This window comes from Camelus bactrianus, chromosome 16, assembly GCF_048773025.1.
Source record: "Camelus bactrianus isolate YW-2024 breed Bactrian camel chromosome 16, ASM4877302v1, whole genome shotgun sequence".
Lineage (NCBI taxonomy): Eukaryota > Metazoa > Chordata > Mammalia > Artiodactyla > Camelidae > Camelus > Camelus bactrianus.
Window position 1 is genome coordinate 58,300,003 of NC_133554.1, and position 20,101 is coordinate 58,320,103.

General features: G+C 51.0%; 1 protein-coding gene across 9 annotated transcripts in view; it reads left to right on the forward strand.

The window, feature by feature from the left end:
• RNF213 (ring finger protein 213) overlaps positions 1 to 20,101 on the forward strand; it is a 103,962-nt gene that overhangs the window by 63,972 nt on the left and 19,889 nt on the right. For 8 of the 9 annotated variants that reach the window (XR_012499680.1, XM_074343897.1, XM_074343890.1 and 5 more), the window contains 18 exons: positions 1,144 to 1,280; positions 1,661 to 1,756; positions 2,618 to 2,736; positions 4,087 to 4,206; positions 4,721 to 4,854; positions 5,267 to 5,414; positions 5,655 to 5,796; positions 8,497 to 8,688; positions 9,524 to 9,669; positions 10,690 to 10,844; positions 12,167 to 12,373; positions 12,655 to 12,836; positions 13,465 to 13,585; positions 16,043 to 16,143; positions 16,253 to 16,435; positions 17,328 to 17,497; positions 17,591 to 17,690; positions 19,477 to 19,588. Coding sequence is in view for 8 of the 9 variants with exons in the window: in XM_074343897.1 (XP_074199998.1) it covers positions 1,144 to 1,280; positions 1,661 to 1,756; positions 2,618 to 2,736; positions 4,087 to 4,206; positions 4,721 to 4,854; positions 5,267 to 5,414; positions 5,655 to 5,796; positions 8,497 to 8,688; positions 9,524 to 9,669; positions 10,690 to 10,844; positions 12,167 to 12,373; positions 12,655 to 12,836; positions 13,465 to 13,585; positions 16,043 to 16,143; positions 16,253 to 16,435; positions 17,328 to 17,497; positions 17,591 to 17,690; positions 19,477 to 19,588 (2,565 nt within the window). In the remaining variant the exon portion in view is untranslated. Of the gene's footprint in view, positions 1 to 1,143; positions 1,281 to 1,660; positions 1,757 to 2,617; positions 2,737 to 4,086; positions 4,207 to 4,720; positions 4,855 to 5,266; positions 5,415 to 5,654; positions 5,797 to 8,496; positions 8,689 to 9,523; positions 9,670 to 10,687; positions 10,845 to 12,166; positions 12,374 to 12,654; positions 12,837 to 13,464; positions 13,586 to 16,042; positions 16,144 to 16,252; positions 16,436 to 17,327; positions 17,498 to 17,590; positions 17,691 to 19,476; positions 19,589 to 20,101 lie in introns of all 9 variants that reach the window. The other variant, XM_074343894.1, reaches the window with a different exon arrangement.

A 20,101-nucleotide genomic window follows, 5' to 3' on the forward strand; every position in this document is an offset into this window, starting at 1 on the left:
CACCCTTCTTTAAGAGACGACCCTCAGGCTAATCGTGAAGTATGGTTGGGAAGGCTTTATAGGCAGAGGGCCCTACCTAAGCAAGGGTGTCAAGGTGTGAAACAACAGTCTGTGCAGGAAGCCAGGATGGGTGGAACTCACATTTCAAGGCTGTGAGTGCTGGCAGAGGGGGATGGGCTGCAGCCCGAGAGACCTCATGGAAGGCCTTGTCAGTGGCACCACGGGACTTTGTGTTTCCTGTATAGAAAGAAGGGACTGATGGAGGAATGTGTGTGGAGATGGGTCCCACTGCCTGGGAGATGGAGGGGGGAAAGTCTGATAAAAGACTCTAGAAAAGATAGACCAGTTGGGAGGCTGCTGTACCAGTTCGATCAAAGTAGAGGATGGATGGGTGGAACTGAGACACAGTGAAGGACTCTGCAAATTGGCAGAGGCCATGACTGGTTCCGTCCAGGGGCTCCGGGAGATGGAGGAGCCTGGAGATGATTCCCTGGATTCTTCCCAGGATGACCAGAGGTTTGGTTAATCACAGTCTAGGAACGAGCATCCAGTTTTGGGGAGGCAGGGGTACGTTCCATTTGGAATGAGCTTTGACGTTCCTGTGACATCCAGGAAGGCTGTCACGCAGTTGGATGTGGGAATAGGAAGCTGAGGGGTGAGGCCAGCTGGGGATAAGGATTCAGGACCTAGATGCTTTCAAGGAGTGTACTGGTTGCACTGTACAGTGTGATCCAGTGACGGAGGAGATCCGCTACGGCTGTGGGAAGCAAGGCCCACCAGCCAGCTCCATCTGAAAGTAAGATTGCAAAGGAGAAATGGTGTTCGTGCTGAGCCCTAAGGAGTCATCAGAACTGTCAGCGGAGACTGAAGCAAGAAAAGGCGGCAGAGTCTAGGAAGGAGACTTGAAGGCGGGACAGGGTGAATCTTCTCCCCAAACCTTTGATCCCGGATTTGCCTCAGCACTGTCTCTTTCAGGAAGACTCCTCTGGGTCTGGATTCTTACCTGTCTGTGTACCACCTGCACAGTGAGGACCCCATAGAAGTTAGCTGTGGAACATCCTCGTGTTTCTAGGATCTAAACCTAGCAGACGTGCAACCTTTGCTTGCCTTCCAGCAAATGATTTGCATTCCCTGCCTTTGCAGGTCACCACGTTCTCCAGGCTGCTGACCAGTCATGACTGTGAGCTTTTAGAGTCGGAGGTAGAGGACAGGGCTCCAAAACTCACGATCCTGTCACTGCAGCAGTTTGACACCGAGTACTCATTCCTCAAGGAAGTCCGGTGAGGGCCCCGCCTTCCGCGCCTGCCCCCACCCCACCAGGCCAACCACTTGGCGATTCGTAGGTGTGGCAGCCACTGGTGTTCTCACCAGCATTAGTGGGCACTGAGGACACGTGACTCTGGAAAGGATGCTCTTAAGTTCTCCAGGTGTCCCTCGCCTCTCTGTCGCCCCCCGCAGGAGCACCCCTCTCTGAGCCCAGCCTCCTCCTGTCTTAGTGGCGCGTTGTTCTTTCTCTACTGGGTTGTCTGCACCCTTTACAGAGGAAGACCCCCCCTGAAGAGTTTTTTCTCTGTATCCCTTACATCTCCCATCACGTTGGGGGTATTATGACCATTTTTAGGACAGAAAACTCACTTGGATAATTCCCTTTTTGTTTCAGAAACTGTTTAACCCACGCAGCCAGATGTAAAATCCTCATCATTCAAACAGATTTTGAAGATGGAATTCACAGTGCTCAGCTCATCGCCTCAGCTAAGTACGTTTTCGTCATGTTTCTCGGCAACTACGTGGAAAACCCCAGATTTATTCGGGAGCTCTTAAAGAATTTCTTCCCTGAAAACTGTATTGTATCAGAATAAACATAGAAATAAAAAAAAATGATTCTCCCTTTTTTATAGAAAAACGAAAAGAGAAAAGGTTCGTAACAACACAAAAATGGTCAAATGAAAGCAGTGTAAACAACAGAGTACTGGCAGGATTTAGAAGGGTGTCCTTGGAGCAAACGTTTGAGACACGATTTGGTCATTACTCATTTTAAATTGCATGATACGAATTTATTGCAAGTTCAAGGTCAATAACGCGGTATTAAATGCTTTCATTTGTCTTTGTTGGACGTCTTTATAGTGTGCGTAAGGGAAATCTGATCCTTTTAGCATTAACTATGTTCCCTTATTACTTAATGTGAAGGGAAAAGTGATCTCTGGACCTTCTGAAGCATTGGAAGCATATGTCGTACCACGGCTGTCTTTGGCCGTTGGCTGGCTGTTCGCAGAGCTCTGTTTCTCGACATGGAAGGCCCCGCTAGCCTCACCCACAGAAGCATCAGAGCAAGCCATCAAGGATTGCAAGAGAGGGTTCCTGACCAATGAAAATGCCATTTCAAAGCAGAGTGACACAGGAATGGGGGAAAGAAATGAGCCTGCTTAGAGCGGACTTGCCCCCCTTCCCCTGTAAGACCTCTCTGTGAGATGACAAGACAAATAGTGAAAACTATTTAAAGCTAAAAAAAACCCGTGAGGTTGAACGTGACAGCTCTGAGGACACCCTTTGGCCACCTTACAGCTTCTCGGTTTCGGTTCTGATTTGTCTTGTCTTTGCTGGCTTGCTTTTAAAACAGGTATTCTGCTATAAATGAAATCAACAAGATACAAGGAAGTCAGGGCTGCATCTTAGTCTATTTCATCACAAAACTGTCCCGGATGGGAAGTGGAACGCCCTATGTGGGATCCCATGGAGGTAGGACTGAAATACTCTTGAATCTGTTTGTGTAGATAGTGTCCAAGTTGCTTCTACGTCGGTCCTGTGCTGTGCCAAGTCTGACGTCAGAACGTTAATGTTAATCTCAACAATATTTGCCTCAGATGCGATTAGACGTCTTACCACTGATCAACGTGAAAAAACACTTGTCTTTGAACTGGCTGCCCCAGCGTGTAGCACCTCCTTCCCTTACTTGTCGGTAAACGTCGGTTAAGCTCTCAGGTTCCTCACCTTTTACTGAACGGACAGTGCAGAGAGCTATTCCTGGCTAACACTGTTACGACTGCGCTAGCGCTTCGTGCCTGCTGCCGGGGCGGGAAGTGCCGTCTTAAGTCTCTCTCTTTTTCCCTGAGAAACGAGCCGCCAAGGGTTTACGGCGCTTCGTCTTATTGCACTGGCTTTATTACTCTTTGCAGGGGCTGCGCTTTTTACAGATCAGAGGTTTGTGTCCAGTCTGTTGGTGCTGTTTTTCCAACAGCATTTGCTCACCTTGTGTCTCTGTGTCACATTTTGGTAATTCTTGCAATGTTTCAAACTTTTCCATTATTATCATGTGTTATGGTGACCTGTGATCAGTATCTTTTAAAAAAAATTTTTTGTGGGGGTGGTAGTTCGGTTTGTTTGTTTATATTAACGGAGGTGCTGGGGATTGAGACCCCGTCCTCCTGCATGCTAAGCACGTGCTCCACCACTGAGCTCTACCCACCCACCTGATCAGTGACCTTTGATATCACCACGACAACTCTCTGAAGTTTCAGATGATGGTTAGCAGTTTTAGCAAAGAAGTATTTAGTTAAGGAGCATACGTTGTTTTTAATATAATACAACATAGTGTACACGTAACTTTCATAGGCATTGGGAAACCAAAAACTTGATTTATGTGATACTTGCTTTGTTACGATGGTCTGGACCCAGTCCCAGCGTGTCCGCAAGGTCTCTCCTGTGTAAGAAAACTGGTATTCTAGAAATGGACAAATAATGCTTTAGTTCAGTAGCTTCATGGACAGTGGGAGACAAAGCATGCCAGCGACCCACACCCCTCTACTCATCATGGTGCAGCCAGTGTAATAACAAATGCACTTAAAAACCACAAGCCTGCTTTAGACACTTTTTCTCAAGTCAGTCATTTCAGTGCTTAAAGCTGCCTTCCGTGCTAACCTTGTGGCACCTACAGCGTGACATCTGCAGGGTTTGTGTGTGTGTTCAGTTAGGATGCGAATCATTCGTTCAGCAGCGTGCTGAAACGTCGGGACGGTGCTGTGTCCCCGCTTGTGACTGACGGTAAGAAACCCGCGGAGACACAGAAGATTCTGGGCTTTGTTCCCACAGGGCTGTGGCAGTCTGTGCACATCGACGACCTGCGGAGATCCACGGGCATGGTTTCGGATGTGACTAAGCTGCAGAGCGTGACCATCAGCCAGCTGTTTAACCCTGAAGCTCAGGCTGAGTGTTAGTCCGGAGGGAAGGTCCTCAGGGGAGCAGGGTGGTGGGGGCGGCAGCCGGGAGGTGCGCCCTGGGCTGCGAGGACGGGCCGTCAGGCTTCCACCCCCTTGAGTCCGGCACCGGCCCCTCGCAAGACCTTGGGATACGTTTGCTGAGCTGAGCGCTGAAGAGTCCAGGGCGCCGTCTGCTGCTTTCCAAGGCCAAGAGAAGGCCGTACTTCCCAGGAAAAAGTGGGTCTTTGTGGGTGCCTGGGAAGCGCATCAGATGCTCTTTGCCTGGTTCCTGTGTCACCAGTCCAAGCCCAGGACGGAGGGACGGGTTGCCAAGGGGGGCAACGCCAAGTGGGCGAACGGAGGCTGATCTGCTCTGCGTGACTGACAGCCTCTCCTTTGGAGGCCCATGCCTGGAGCTGGTGCCCGGGCCAGCCTGGTGGTTAGAGCCCCAGCACGCAGTGTAGACGAGTTGCCAGCGCTCCCCTTCCGCCTCTGAACAGTAACGCGATTGTTCTGCTTCTCTGCAGTGAAGGTGGGACAAAGGGCCCAAGTCGACCACGAGGAGGAGATGGAAACAGAGCTGGTCAGATCAGGGGAGGTGGCAGAGCTGGAAATGGAGACGGAAAGTCCTGGGGTGACCTCTGAGCCAGGGGGATGTGATGTGAGTTCGCGCTCTTTCCAGTCCCCTGGGCCTCCGTGCTGCTGGGCTGCCCTTCCTTAGACTTGCCCACTGTGGGTCCGAGGAGGGGCTCAGCCCAGTGCCCCTTCCCTGTACCCCTGCCCTCCCCTGTCGATGAGGGTGAAGCACTAGCGCGAGGTCTGACATTGCCTCCCCCTGGCATTCCCTGGTCAGTTTTGCTCTGCTCCTTGACCACTGGCTGGGTTGAGGGACACAGGACCCTCTCACAGTGGTTCTAAGGGGAACTTGGCGAGGGCACATGTGGGCAGCAGGCCTGCGGCAGGAGCTTTGGGCGGGAGGAGCACGTTGGCGCCTTGACCTGGTCTCCCAGGCATCACCTGGCTCCACCTGCCGTGCAAAGCGGCAGGAATGGAAGGCTCGTCTCTGTCGACAGACGCAGATCCTGGACACCACCAGGCTGCTGAGAAGCTGCATCCAGGGCGCGGTGGGCATGCTCAGAGATCACAGAGAGGGCTGCCAGCGCAGCATGCGGAGGGTGTCCATTCTCCTCAGCCTCCTAAACGAGGACGATGAATACAGAGGTAGGGCCCCTCTTGCCCGCACCCCGGCCTAGGCTTCCCCTTGGGGCGGGGGACCCCTTCCCCGGCAGCTCTCCGTGGCTCCCACAAGCAGCTGGCCCCGTGGGAATCTCAGTGCACCCCCAGAATTTCTGCAGACCTGGCCTGACCAGAGGAGAGGGCTCCCTTCCTGCTGGGGCGGGTCAGCGTCCACCGCTCACTGCGGGGATGTGCTGAAGGCCCGTCTCCTCTGCTTCTCCGCAGCCACTTTCTTACGGGTCACCAAGATGCGCATCTGCGTCCTTTTAAAGAAGCAGGAGGAGAACTGCGTCTTCTTGAACACGAGGGACTGGGTGGTGAGGGCGGCCTCCAGCCAGGACGCCCTCCAGGAGGCCGGCACGTTCAGGTACCGCGTGAAGGGAAACCAGGACGGGCTGCGGGGGTGCTGCCTGGCTCCCCCAGCCGAGCAGAGGGCCCCAACATGTTTCTTTCCAAACCTCTGAGAAATTCAGAGTGGTCGGTTCCCCACTGCCCCCCAAGAGCACAGGGTGGTCTGGGTGGCAGCTATTTTGGGTTTGCTGGACTCTTTCTCTACTTTCGTGTGTCTTTAAATGTTTTCATAACAAAACCCAGAACAAAACAGAACCAAAAAATCCCCAGAACGTCTGCTCTTGTAGGATGTAAATGTTTACCAGCATGCCCGTTGCTGTAGAAACGGATGCCGTTTTGGGTTATTAAATTAAGAAGGCGGTGAGCAGGGGAGGGAAGAGAAGTCATTTCCCCAGACCTCCTGCATGAACTTACTGGATATTTGCAAAAATTAAGACCCAGTGTATTCGTCTCTCGGTCGGGGCCATTTTTCTACAACACTTGACGCTGTTCTCAAGACCAGCCCGTGACGGCCTGTGTGGCTGAGGGAGGGGACCGCTCGGGGTCCCGGATGGAAGGTTTCGCCCACCCCCGCCGGCAGGTCGTCTTAGACCTGTGGCTTCACCACTCTGACCCTCGGTTTCCTCATCGCTGAAAGTTGATGTCATCCAGAGGCTTGGGGTCCGCTTGGTCACGTCACCTTCGTGCCGTCGGCAGGAGGACACGTGGGAGCATCCAGGGTTACTCGGACCCTGTGAGCTTCAGGACGCTGCTTCCGTGGCCGTCGGGCCCTCCTGCTTTTCTCTGGCCGCCCTCCGCTGCTTTCCTCACTGTGCTTTCTGGAGGAGTTCTACCAGCTCAGATACGGACCCAGAATTACACTCATAGCCCTTGGTTCCTCTGAATGGATTTTACTAAACGCTTGATTTTACATAAATGCTTCTCTTTTTTAAAAGTTAAAAAAAAATTATTTTGTTTAGGGGAAAGGGAATTAGATTTATTTGTTTGTTTGCTTTTCCCGGAGGCACTGGGGATTGAACCCAAGACCTCGCACATGCTAAGCACACTCTCTGTCACTGAGCTACGCCCTCCTCCCATAACTGCTTCCTAAAATCTGTATTGTCAGCCTCCCCTGGACTCCACCCCTTCACTCACTGAACTTCCCGCGGGGCTGGTGTTCAGCAGCCCCACTTCTTCCTGCTCCGCCGTCTGCTCTGGCGTCGGGACTGGCGTGGCCGCACTCGGGGTCCCGGGGGGTCTGACCAGCATCGGGGCCCAGGCAGAGCTCTGGGGCCTCCCACGCCATTCTCACCATCCACGTGTTTTGACTTCGGTCATTTGCCCTCTTGAGATTAAATAATCCAAATTGTGGTAGATTTTACACAGTCAGCCCTCCGTACCCGCGGGCTCTAAATCTGAGGATTCAGCCAACTGCGTCTTGAAAATATTCAGGGGAAAAAAAAATCGGGAAAGTTACAGAAAGCAAAACTGGACTTTGCCATAGGCTGGCAATTATCTGTGTAGCATTTATACTGTATTTACATAGCACTGACCTTGCCTTAGGTGTCACAAGTGATCTGGAGATGATTCAAAGTGTACAGGAGAGTGTGTGCTTAGCAGGCACGAGGTCCTGGGTTCAATGCCCAGTACCTCCATTAAAAAAAAAAAAAAAGATAAGCAGGTAGATATAACTAAAGTGAAAAGCAAAGTCCTGGGTTCAATCCCCAATGCCTCCATTTTTATAAATAAATAAGTAAGTAAATAAGTAAATAAATTCCTAGTGCCCCCTCAAACCAAAATGTAAAAAAACAAAGCGAACAGGAGGGTGTAAGTTGGTCCACGCACGTGCTGCGCCATTTTTCATAAGGGATTTGGGCGCCTTCCACTTGCAGGCGCTCACATGGGTCCTGGGCCAGGCCCCGGGGCTCCCGAGGGCGGCTGTGCTGAGGTTTTCTGGCACCGGGTCACAGGTGCCGCTGCCCCCGCCTCTCCCGCAGACCGCTTTGCCCTTCGCTCTCCGCGTCTGCCACACGTTTTCCAGTTCTGTGTTTTTGAAAGGGAAGTTCTTCTTTTCAAAACAGAGCCTGCGTTTTCCTCCCCAATATGAATCACCCAGCAGTAGATTTCTTCAGGCTTACCACGAGGACTTTGAAATGACTTACCAAGTTTGTTATTACGATAAACATAACAACACAGTGTGGTGCACTTAATATAAGCATCCGTACGTAGATATTCAGACCTAGTGCACTAAATTACCGCCAACAAAAACTCAGTTCTAGATACGGTCGTGCGTTCTTCCTTACCGTGACCTGGAATACACTTACTTTGGGCTTTTCTTTGTTATATTCTACCAACAACTGATTTTTTTTTTCCTTAAGATGACACTTTTTTTTTTCCAAATGAATTTGGTCATTCTTTCTTTATTGGTAGAGCCTGGGTGGCCTGTTCTGGCCAACAGCTATGTGACAGAGTACAACGAACACAGCTTGGCCTTTCCATCGACCTAATTGCAGTTCATTAGATGTAGAATTCAGGACCATTCCGGTCCCGCCTCTAATCTGAGAAAGTTCCACGCGTGAGGCTCTCTTCTAAACCTGTGTTTTCATAGCTATAGCGCGGGCTTGGCAGAGCAGGTGTTTCGTTACCCCCGAGAAGGCACGAGTGTGACGGGGTGCAGGAAGCCCGCTGTGCTCTGGGGCCCTGTCGTCTGAGCGGGGCTGCCTCTCCCCCACTGCAGGCAGACCCTCTGGAAGCGGGTGCAGGGTGCCGTGAGCCCCCTCCTGGCCAGCGTGATATCTTTCGTGGACAGAGACGGCAACCTGGAGCTGCTGGCCAGCCCCGACTCTCCGTCCTGGGCGAGAGGCCTTTGGATGTTTGTTTTCAGTGATGTCAACCTCCTGAACATTCCTCTTGTGACCACCAAGACAAGGTGAATGGAAGACTTTCTTTTTGTGGGAAGGGGGGAAGAAACCCTAACAGAGCAGCGATCTTAATAGGCTCTCCCAGGCATCTGACAGAAAGCGAGGATGGATTTTAGAACAGCATGCGAGTTGACTCTTTTTGCAGGTTGGAGGGGCATGGCATTCCAGTAACAGATGAGTGTTTCCTCGAGTTCTGAGAAGTCTTTGCTCTCTTCTTGCCTGTCCTCGGTTCCCTGTGCTCAGAGCACCCATTGCAGTTAAACTGGCTGGCTCCCACCCCGTCCACACCCAGGAGAGCCGGTTCTGTTGCGGCTCCCGCTCCTCCCGCCGTGGCGGGACCTGCACAGCCTACCCCTGCACCTGGTGCTGTGCCTCGCGAGCTCAGCTGCCCTCCCAGACGCTTCCTGTTTGGACCTCAGGGGGCTTTCATGCTGGGGTGGAGGTTAATGTAGAACGTGCCGCCAGTGGAATGCTCACCCTCTCGTGGAAACACTGATTAAGGAGACAACACCCTGTTGGTCATGAGAGAAGGAATCGCTGCTGATGAGGCGTGTTCTCTCTGCACGGGGAAAGGGCAAAGGTGGTGCAGGCCCCACCTGACTGGTTCTGCCCAAGACTTGAGTTGACCTGCTTGACCCCTTTCCACTGTGGGTTTTGTTTCGTCTGTAAAACCAAGAGATGGCATCATGCTGTCCTTGAGTTCCTTTATGACAGAGAAGCCCTGCAGCCCGCTGAGCACCCCAGTTGCTGAGGATGGAGAGGGCTTGGCGTCAGGGTGGATGTGGTCTGTCTCGAGCGCCGTCTCACTAGCCGTATTCTTGGCCCTCCTCTGGCTGACGACAGAGCTCAGGGTGAGATGTCGTACATCATGGTGCAGAACTACATGGACCTTTCGGAGAACTCGTCCAACGCTGTCCCGTTTAGCTGGAGAATCAAGGACTACCTGGAGGAGCTGTGGGTCCACACTCAGTACACGACAGGAGAAGAAGGTGAGCCCAGTGGTGTGGTGGGAGGGGACCCTGCTCCCTGGCACGAGCTGTCATCCCTGTTCTGAGGCCCCTGGACAACTAGGGCACCAGGACTTGGGGTGAGCTGAGCGCTTGTCAGCAACCGCCAGCAACTAGAGTAGAGGTCTTCGTCCAGACGGAGCCTTGGCGTCCTCCTGAGTCACACGGCACCTGGCTCTGCTGTCAGGTGCCAAGTAGTCTGGCCACAGGCATTCCAGGAAACCCAGCGATCACAAGCACTTTTGGGAAAGTCACCTTTCATACGTGACAGAAGCTTTTCACAGTTTGCGTGTCGTGGCCGGAGACGGTTACTAGACTTGTGTGCGTTCATTCACTCACAAGGTAGCCTTACAGTTCGTCAGGTGGGCAGTGGCAGATCGCTGAAACTAACAACACGGTACATCAACTGTACTTCAATTTATTAAAAGAGGGAAAGACTTCCTTAAAAAATATGAGTCGAAATACTTGAAGATGAACTTACTTTTCCAGGTAAGCGTCTGCTGCTCTTTCTGAACGAACTTGAAGCAGTCTCTCTCCTAAGGAAAGAGTATTTCTCTCTCTCAAGGGCCGTCCCCTAACTGGCCCTGCTTCCCGAAGACGGCACGTGACATGGGGGCCAGCACGCTGTCCACTAGGGGGCAGATCTTTCTGGCTGGAGCTACACATGGCACCAGCCCCCAGGAAATAGCCCGTTCGTTCCTGGTTCCCTGGGCCCTGAGTTCCTGAAGCACTTTATGACTTCGTAGAAACAAACTTGGTCTGGCCCAGACTGTGTTATCTCTTGGGAACCAGCTAGGCTTTTGTGACCGAAATTTAACAGCTGTTCTGACTTTGTTCTGTTATTCCACTGGGGAAATGCCTAAAGGGTCCTGAAATGATGATAAAATCAGGCCATCTGCTCCCCTGGCAATGAAACCGTGTCCACATCAGCACGGTCGGTGGGTTAGGGAAGCCATGGTCGACACCCTCACCCCGACCTCTCCTCGTCTCCCGCCCCCGCAGGACTGGCAGGGAGGCTAGTGGACATCTTTCAGCAGACCCCTCTGGGCCGGTTCCTGGCCCAGCTCACTGGTGACCAGAGGCAAGAGCTGCTCCAGTGCTACGTGCAGGACTTCCTTCTCTTGGCCATGGGAGTGTCCACTTGGGAAGAGTTACAGGTAAGTGCTGGCTCGGGGGCAGGGGCGCAGCAGGAACAGGATGCCAGCCTGGGAGCCTTCCCTCGGCTCTTGAGGCTGAGCTGTGACACTCGTGGGGCACAACGTGGTCCAGCAGGACGCAGGCGAGACGATGCGGCCCACACCCTCGGAACACTTGGGGCCGCCCTCAGCCCACTGCCCAGCACCCTGAAATGTGGGCCTTCATTAGCAGGAGAAAGACCTCCACGTTTCCTGTGACGCTTTCCATGTACTTATTAGCTTTTTCAGGAGGAGGTAATTAAGTTTACTCACCTGTGTGTGTATTTATTCATGTTTAACAGAGGCACCGGGGAGGGGGGGAGCCCAGCGCCTTGTGCGTGCCGAGCGCGCGCGCTGCCTCTGAGCTCCGTCCTCCTTCCTGGTACCTTTTTAAATGTTTAGTTTTTCTTGAAGAAAACTAGGTAACTATTTAACTGACCACCACAGGGAGATAATAATTAATAATAACAAATTTCAATGGAAAGATTGAAGATTTCAAACTTTAGTACGTAAAAAAGGAAACTGACACGTTTGAGGAGAGCACACTTACAACCCCTGCGACTAAGGGTTAGTACGGTGTTCTTAGGAATCAACATGGAAATCCCCTAATCTTTAAAAAGCGGGTGAAAGTTATAAATTAACTGTTAACAGAATAATTACACAGATACCCAGGAAACATGGGGGAAAATGCTCCGGCTAACTCGTTAATCAGCAAGACACAAGCAGGTTTCAGGTACCGTTTGCTGGTCCCTGTGGCAAAGCTGGTCTCAGAAAGGCTGGAGGTTCCCCGCTGCCGACAGCGCTGTGGACAGCGTGGTGCTTGGACGTCTTTATAGAACCTGAGCTGCTGATTCCGTCCTGGGAGCGTTATCAGAGCCGTGGACACATTTTATTCATGGGAATGTCCTTTTTAGTTTTGTTTCTGAACAGGGAAGATTAGAGACAAGTTAATTGTCCAGAAGTAGAGGGGTGGACAAATTAAAGTACGGCCACTGATTGGTTCTTCTGCAGCCATTGAAAGTGACGTCCTCCAAGCACACTTGGTGACAGACAATGCTTGTAAAGTGGGGAAAACTCAGCGATGCACTGTGACCCCAGTCTGGGGACACCAGGGAAGTGGGGGCCGGTCTAGACACACCCGGAGGGGCCGACACCAGAAAGCAGTGCGGGGTGCTCACAGTGCTCCTGGTTTCTCACTTCCCTTTTTCTCTTTCTGAGTAGTCCTGGTTTTCCACAGGGAAGACACACCCTCTGTGTGTGCGTGTGATTTGTGTACATGCAGTGAAAGCTTGTTTTCATCCCAGGTTCTGCAGATGGCTCTGTGGTCCTGCATCTATCAGCTGCAAGCAGGAAGGCCAGAGGAAGAGGTCTCCTTGCCGTCCGTGCACCTCGCCTACCAGCACTTCAGGGGCCGGCTCCAGAACTTCTCCAGGATCCTGACGATCCATCCCCCAGTCTTACCCAGCCTAGCAGGAGCCACACAGAACTACAGCTGGGCTGCACGTGAGATGGTACGGTCCCTGCAGGCGGGCCTGGCTTCCTCATGCTCCCGTGGCCACCCTGGGAAGGGGGTGCTGGTGGGCCACGTTCCAAATGGGAGACGTCTTCACGGGGCATTCATGTCAGTGTGGCTCAGAGGTTAGAAGGCATCGAACTCGAGCTTCCCAGATCCTAAGACAGAAGGAAGCTGCAAGCCTGGGACACAAGGACACACTAGGCCAACAGCCAGGGCCTCCGACTTAGAGTGCAGGGGACGGGCTGCTCGGTCACAGGCCTGTTGCCCGCCCCCCAGGCTCTGGACGTGTTGGCGGCAGTAGCCTGTGCTGAAATGCTGACCAAAGACCTGCTGAAGCCCAGTCCCCAGGCGTGGCTGCAGAAGGTGAAGGACCTGTCCATGCCGCTGGAGCTGCTCTGCTCAGACGGGTACACCCAGGGCAGTGGGATGGTGAGCAGAGGCCTCATCCAGGAAGTCAGGTGAGACCCGGGAGCCGTGGGCACACGCGAGAGAAAGAGCAGATACTTCTGCCACGAGAAGGAGGACTTTCCTCGTTCACTGTTTAATGTCTGCTGAACTGTTATTGCGTGCCAGGCATCGTGTCGACCCTAGAGACGCAGGGAAGAACCTGCATTCAGGGAGTGATGGGCGTGGTAGGCGTGAGCAGATTGTCATCATCCCGGGGGAGAAAGGCTGCACGGAAAGGGACAGCTGCAGAGGCCCCCAGCAGGACAGCAGGGCAGGCAGGGCGGCGAAGGGGGGCAGACAGTCAGGGCCGACTTCCGGGCGTCACATGCTGTGCTGGCCTTTAAGGGTGAGGTGGGACTCGCCGGACACAGGGGACTGAACCAGCACAGGTGGAGGCGCAGAACGTGAGACTCCGAGGAATGTCCAAGCTGAGTCCGGAGAGAAGACTGGAAAGAGACAGAACGGGGTGGGGGTCCGAGAGCACATCACAAAGGCCTTCGACCAGTCCTTTGCCCCACCTCCACCCCGGGTCCTTTTCTTACCTATCAGCTCCTACGCCTTGGAGCTGCCTCTCTGCCCACCTGTTTCTGTCTCAGGCCCTTCTGTCAGAGCTGAGCGAGGGACCCCCTCTCTTGACAGAACCCACTGGAGTCGCATTTTCTCCGTCGCACTTTTTGTGGAGCACGTGCTCCTGGGGACCGAGAGCCAGGTTCCCGAGCTGTGCGAGCTGGTGACCGAGTACGTCTTCTTGCTGAACAAGGTGAGTCTGCAGGCCCGGCCCGGCGGGTGCGGGTCTGCCTCTTTGCGAGTCGGGGGACGGCTGAAGCGTGGCCTGACTTTAATCTGCGGGGTGGTACAGTCCCTTTCCACTCTGACGGTTTTCTCTGGAAGTGCAAAGGAAAGTGATTTCATCACACAGGCTGTTCAGGTTTCAGTGCTTAATGTTTTCATTTTTACCCTCTCTGAGTGCTAAGTCAGGGCATATCATTTAAGGTTCCTTGCAGGATAGGAACTATTCATGCAGAAAGCACACTTGGGAAACCTTTGGGAGGACCGAAAGGTGGGCTCCAGCCTGGTCTCCAGTGCCCCAGACCCGCTCAGCAGCCTGGCTGCCCAGGGGGGCTGTCTGCCACGGTCAGGAAGACAGGGTGCAGAAGGCCACTGGGCTTGCGGACTTCACACAGTGCTGTCCGTGGGGCCCAGGGGGCAGGAAGCCCATGCCTCTGCCCCCGCGACACCTTTATAAAGTGGTGATGCCCAGGACAGTGTCCTTGCAGAAAAGGTGACCATCCTTTCAGCATCAGTGGCCACTCGGGTAAGACAGCCTCAGTGCGTTTGGACTGGGAGCCGCACACAAGCGCGGCCGGTGGCTTCGCTCTGCAGCCTTTGAAGCGTCTCTTTGTGCCTGGCTTATTTCACGTGGCATCCTGTCCTCAGGGTTCATCCATGTTGTAGCAGGTGTCAGACTGTCCTTCCTTCTTGAGGCTAGGATTCCATTGTAAGGATGGAGCCCATGCTCTTTTTCTGTTCATCTGTTGATGGACATTTGGGTCATTTCCACTTTCTGGCGACTGTGAGTAGTGCTGCTGTGAACCTGGGTTTACAGATATCTGTCTGAGTTGCTGCTTTTCATTCTTTGGGGTGTACACCTAGGAACGAGATTGCTGGATCACATGTAATTACATGTTTGACATTTTGAGCAATCACTGTACTGTTTCCACAGCAGCTACATCACTGACATCCCCACCAGCAGTGTGCCAGGGTCCAGTTTCCCCACATCCCTGCCAACACTTGTTATTTTCCATTTTTTAACTTTTTTTTTTTTTTTTTTTTTTTTTTTAGGTTAGTGGAAGGCCTGGGGATTGAACCCAGGACCTTGTGCATGCTAAGCACACAATCTAACCCTGAGCTATACCCTCCCCCTCCATCTTTCAAAGTAATAGCCCTCCTAATGGGTGTGAGGTGGTCTCTCACTGTGGTTTTGGTTTGCATTTCCCTGTTGGCTAGTGATGTTGAGCATTTTTTCACATGCTTACTGCCCATTTGTATATCTTCTTCAGAAAAAGTCTACTGAAGTCCTTTGCCCATTTTTGAATCTGTTGATTAACAGACCAAATTTAGCAAGGTATTAAGAACACGCATATCATTTCCAAGTAGGATTAATCTTGGGAATTCAAGGATAGCTCAAAAATCATAAATCTATAACCGTCATCAGTTATATAACAAATTAAAAGATAAATTCCAAATGATTATTTCCAAAGCGTTTGATAAAATTTATAATTTGGGGGGTGGAAATGATACTCTTGCCAAGTTAAGAATAAGAAAGAACTCACTTCAGCTCATAATGCCCAAGGGCTTAAGAACATCTACAGCAAACATGCCTAACCAGAAAATTCTAAGCACACTCGTTAAACCCACTGTCTTGTATCATTAAAGACGTGCGTTTCTTAAAAAATAGTGTTTCCACGTCTAAATACAGACCTAGAGAATTTTCGCACTTGTACTCAGACCCGTGGGAGTGCAGAAATGTTCATAACTGCAAGAAATCAGGAACATTCTAAACGCTCATTAACGGGAAGCAGGTGACCAGTACATTCGTCCACAAGGACGGTACAGCAGTTAACACGGATGGTCTGAGCCTGCTTGCATCGAAGAAAAAAGCAAGTTGCAGAAGTTCAGGCGGAGTGCGGTACCCGTGATACAAAGTTTCCGGTGTTCAGAACAGCAGGACTTCCCCGCAGGCCTGCAAGCGCCGCGGAAGTAGGGATCTCAGCACGTGGTTCTCTGGGCAGGGGGCGAAGTGTGAGCGGAGAGGGTCACGTGCTTGGAGCTGAAACTGCACCTGTAACGTTTTGTTTCTTTAAAAGATGATAAAGCAAATGTTCAAAAAATGTTAAGATTACGTAAAGCTTGGTGGGTATACAGACGGTCATTATGTGACAATTTAAAGTTTGAAATATCTCCTAATGGAAGGAGGTGTGGGGAGTGGGCCTTAAAAGAAAAAGAGGAGGGAAAAAAGATGAGAATGTCAGGCTTCTCCCCAAAGCAGCAGCATCACAAAGGGCATTCAGAGTTAAACTGCCAGACAAACAGAACAGCCCTGCAAACAGGCGGCAGGGTCCTAGCTCCCAGCCCCAGCCCCAGCCCGGGCAGAGGGGGGCCTGCGTTGCCTGGTTGACCCCTGCCCCCCTCGCCCGCCACTGCCTTTCTCCTTCAGTGTCTGCAAGAGGACTCTGACCTCAAGACCCGCAAGCCTTTTGTCGCAGTGATGACCACTCTTTGTAAATGCAAGGAGCAGGCCAGCAAGAACTTCAGCCGGTGAGGTCTTGGGTTTGGGCTCCACAAGGGAGAAAGCTCGGAACCTGTGGTGCTTTTTGTTTCTCACGGCTTCTCCGCTTCAGAACCCATCACCCTTCTTGGCTTCTAGGTTTGGGGTTCAGCCATGCCCCGTCTGCCTGGGAGATGCGCAGGACCCTGCCTGCCTGCCCTGTGACCATGTATTCTGCCTGCGTTGCATCAAAACCCAACTCATCATGGGGCAGATGAGGTGCCCGGTTTGTTTAACGGACTTGCCGGACGACTTCTCTCTAAGGGTTTCCGAAGAGCACAGGTGAAACATTCTTTCTCTTGCGGAGGCTTCCTCTTTCTAATTCCTCTTTTGTAAATACAGCGTTCAGAGAGAAAACTACTACCCTTAGAAATCCCGATAGCAGAGACGTTCTTAAGACAGACAACTGCTTGGGCGCGGAGGGTCTAGCTCAGCGGTAGAGCGCATGCCTGGCCCGCGCGAGGTGCTGGGTTCAACTCCATTAAAATAAATAAGTAAATAAACAAACAAACCTAATTACCCCCCCCCAAAAAATGTTTTTAAAAAAGAAGAAAGACTACTTAGGTACCTTCATAAACACCTCATGTCTCAACATGATCCTCTCTCCAACATGAACGTGCCATACAGATTAGAGAGACTAAAAAAAATTAGAGGAAATGAAGCAGAAAGTCATAAATTAGATGCAGCCATCACAAGACACCCGTGGAATTTAGAGGCGACTGGTTTATCCTCTTCACGTGTAAACGCCACTCACAGCCTGTGACCCGAGGAGAACGCTGGCTCTTGTCAGGCCAAGTGCTTTTCAGAGCAGTCACTAAAGTCAGCTTCCGTGGCTGGCCTTCCTCCCCGTTTTGCCCCCTTCTGATGCCTCTGGAAAGTGGGGTGCAGGGCAGGCCCAGTGGGTGGGATCTTTGAGAAACTCTGAGGATACGAAGGTTATCGCTGGCTGATCCAGATGACCAAAGTGCTTCTAGAAGGAGCAGAGCGTGCAGACTGTCTGTTGCACTTTTAGAGACCAGGTCTCATTGATGTAAGGGGATACATGCATCTTTTTATTAAAAAAAAAGAAGAAGAAGGAAAGAAATGCTGTCCAGATCCCAACAGCACTCTGTGGGGAGGGGTTCTGGAAACACGTCCCGCAAGCCTCCTGACCGTGGTTTCCAACGTTCCCCAGGGAGGTTGTCTGGAAACATGCCCGCTTCCGGCAGATGTGCAATAGTTTCTTCGTAGACCTGGTCTCCACCATGTGCTTCAGAGACAACTGTCCGCCGCAGAAGGACGTGGTCGACGTGCTGCTGTCTTTACTCTTCGTAAAGAAAGAGCTCTTACGAGATTCCTTCCCAAGTGAGTGGCCTCCTTCCTCTAGACCTAAAAGTTCATCTCTCACGTCTGTGTGTCGGACGAGAATGCCGATCTGCCTTTCTCCTTCTGGGTAAGGACACCGGGAACACACGAAGTCTCTCTCTCCTTTTGATGACGTTGTGGACAAGACCCCCGTCGTCCGCTCCGTGGTGCTGAAGCTGCTCTTGAAGTACAGGTGAGCACGGCGAGGGGGGGTCCGCCGCCAAGAAGCCTTGGCTTCTTGTTTTCTCCTTGTGGCTTCTTCTCTGCTGCCAGGCATTCTTGCCCTCCTTGCTTAGGTTTGTCTAAGTTTTGCTCCAGCCCCTAAGTTTCCCTGATTCTGTAAATGGACAGAGAAGCCCATGGGGTGCCTAAGCTCAGTGGTCTCATCAAATTACACTGTCTCAAAATTCTTTGAAAGCTGATCTGTATTCAGAAGGCTTCTTTCGGAAGACGTTCGGTACCCTCAGCCTGTACCCTCTGACTTGACCGAGGACACGTTGAGGTGATGCTGCAAGAAAAGTTCTAACAGAAACACTATTTCTAGCTTCAGTGTCCAAAATCCGACTCAGAATAGAGTAAAGATTCACATTTAAAGTGTGGATCTGCTGCATTTTATTTTGCTGCTTTTTCTTTATTACTTGTGAAATAGTCTTTTCAAACAGGATTCCTGGAGGACTTCCAAATAAAATGCTCTTAAAATACGTTTTATTACAGAACTAGTATCTTACTATGCCTAAAAACGGCTCTGAAGGCATATGTGTAAAGCATTAACTTGAGATGTGAAAAGAGCTTCTTTTGCTGTTATGTGGTTTCTATTAATTTTGGTAAATGTGGGAAAGCTGTAGCCATGTGAACGCCTTCGCTTAGAGAAAGGGAAAAGCATCGTCAACACGCATACTCTTGACATGAGGTACAGACGTGTTAACACGAGTACAGACTACACTCACGGGTTAACGCTTCACTCTGCCCAGAAGTGGGGCTACTGGACCATATAGGAAATCTACTTTAAGTTTAGTACAAATGAACTTACTTACAGAACAGAAGAAGACCCACAGACATAGAAAGCAATCTTGTGGTTACTAAAGGGGAAGGGGGGGGTAAATTAGGAGTTTAGGGTTAGCAGACACACACTACTATGTATAAAATAGATAAACAGCAGGGACCTACTGCATATGACAGGGAACTAGATATAATGACTTGTAATAAACTATAATGGAAGAGGATTTTTAGAGGCATATAAGTATATATATGCTTTATTCTGAAATATTTAGAAAGTAAAATTTACGGAACTGGTTTTAAAACAAAAATCTTGAGACATAAACCACCGTTTGTGGAGGAGGGTGCAGCTCAGTGATGGAGCATGTGCTTAGCATGCACAGGGTCCTGGGTTCAGCCCCTGGTACTTCTGTTAATAAATAAATAAAAATAAACCTAATTACCTCCCCCCACAAAAAAAAAAACAAAACCAAAACAAAAGCACAGTTTTAAAAATCTGCATTGTCGTTCTCTGGGTTGAGAAGTACTTGCTTCTGTCATTCCTTTTGTGCTTCGAGTATTTTCGTGTGTATTAAGAACTAGTTGCGTGGATCTAGACGTACTTTGTAGAAACGGGGGCGTCCGCTCCCTGGGCTGACTCGTGTGGGACGACACGGACGAGACCACACATCATGCTGAGATATTCCCCACCTGTTTCAGCGTGTTGATGTTTGCACTGACGTTACTAAAGGAGTGGTGGGTAACGATGCTAGCATCTTAGGCAAACAGCTGATCTGATGCGTAGCTCCTCCAAGGCGGAGCTACAATATTCTTCATGCAGTCGTGTTGCAGACTACATGTGCACATGCATGCATGTTTGTGTGTGTGCAGGACGAGAGGGGGAGGGTGGTAGCAGGCGGAGAGAGAGCCTTTTGTTTTTTTTCTTTTGGCAAAACGGGTTTCCAGACCTGAGCTAACCAGGTACCGTATTTCTCTTTCCACAGCTTCTGTGACGTGAAAGATTATATTCAGACGTATTTGTCCCAGTTAGAAAAGAAGCCGTTCCTGGCCGAAGACAAAACTGAACTGTACGTTCTCTTTAGCAGCTGTCTGGAGGTAAGCTGCCTGCCACCTCCCTGCATTTCTTTTGCAAACTCTCTGAACCACATGGTTTACGCCATGGAATGGTGTCTTCCTGAAAATTTAGACTATAGTTTAGCTGGTAAAATGAACAGAGGCTCTGCTCCAGGCAGGGGGGGAAAAAAGCTTCAAAGACATTACTCTGCCCTCAGCAGTTGTCTGCGTTAGCATTCATGTGCATGCGCAGGAGGGGAAAAAAGGCCTTGAAGAATGTGCCCCAGGCCGACAGCGCCCATCTCCCGGTGGTGAGACTGCGCATGCTTTTAATTTTTATTCTCATCCTATTTTTGTTACTTCCAAAAATCTTACAATGCGTATGAAAAAAATGGATTCTATAAAACTTCTTCCTTGTAGCTCTTTTCTTCCCCCTCTCCTTCTTGCCCCTAAAATAAAAAGGGCTGTTAGTTTTCCATGATTCAGAAAATGTACACTCAGACCCGAAACACTGCTGCTGAGCATTGCTCGCCTCCACGGTCCCGCTGCGGAGAC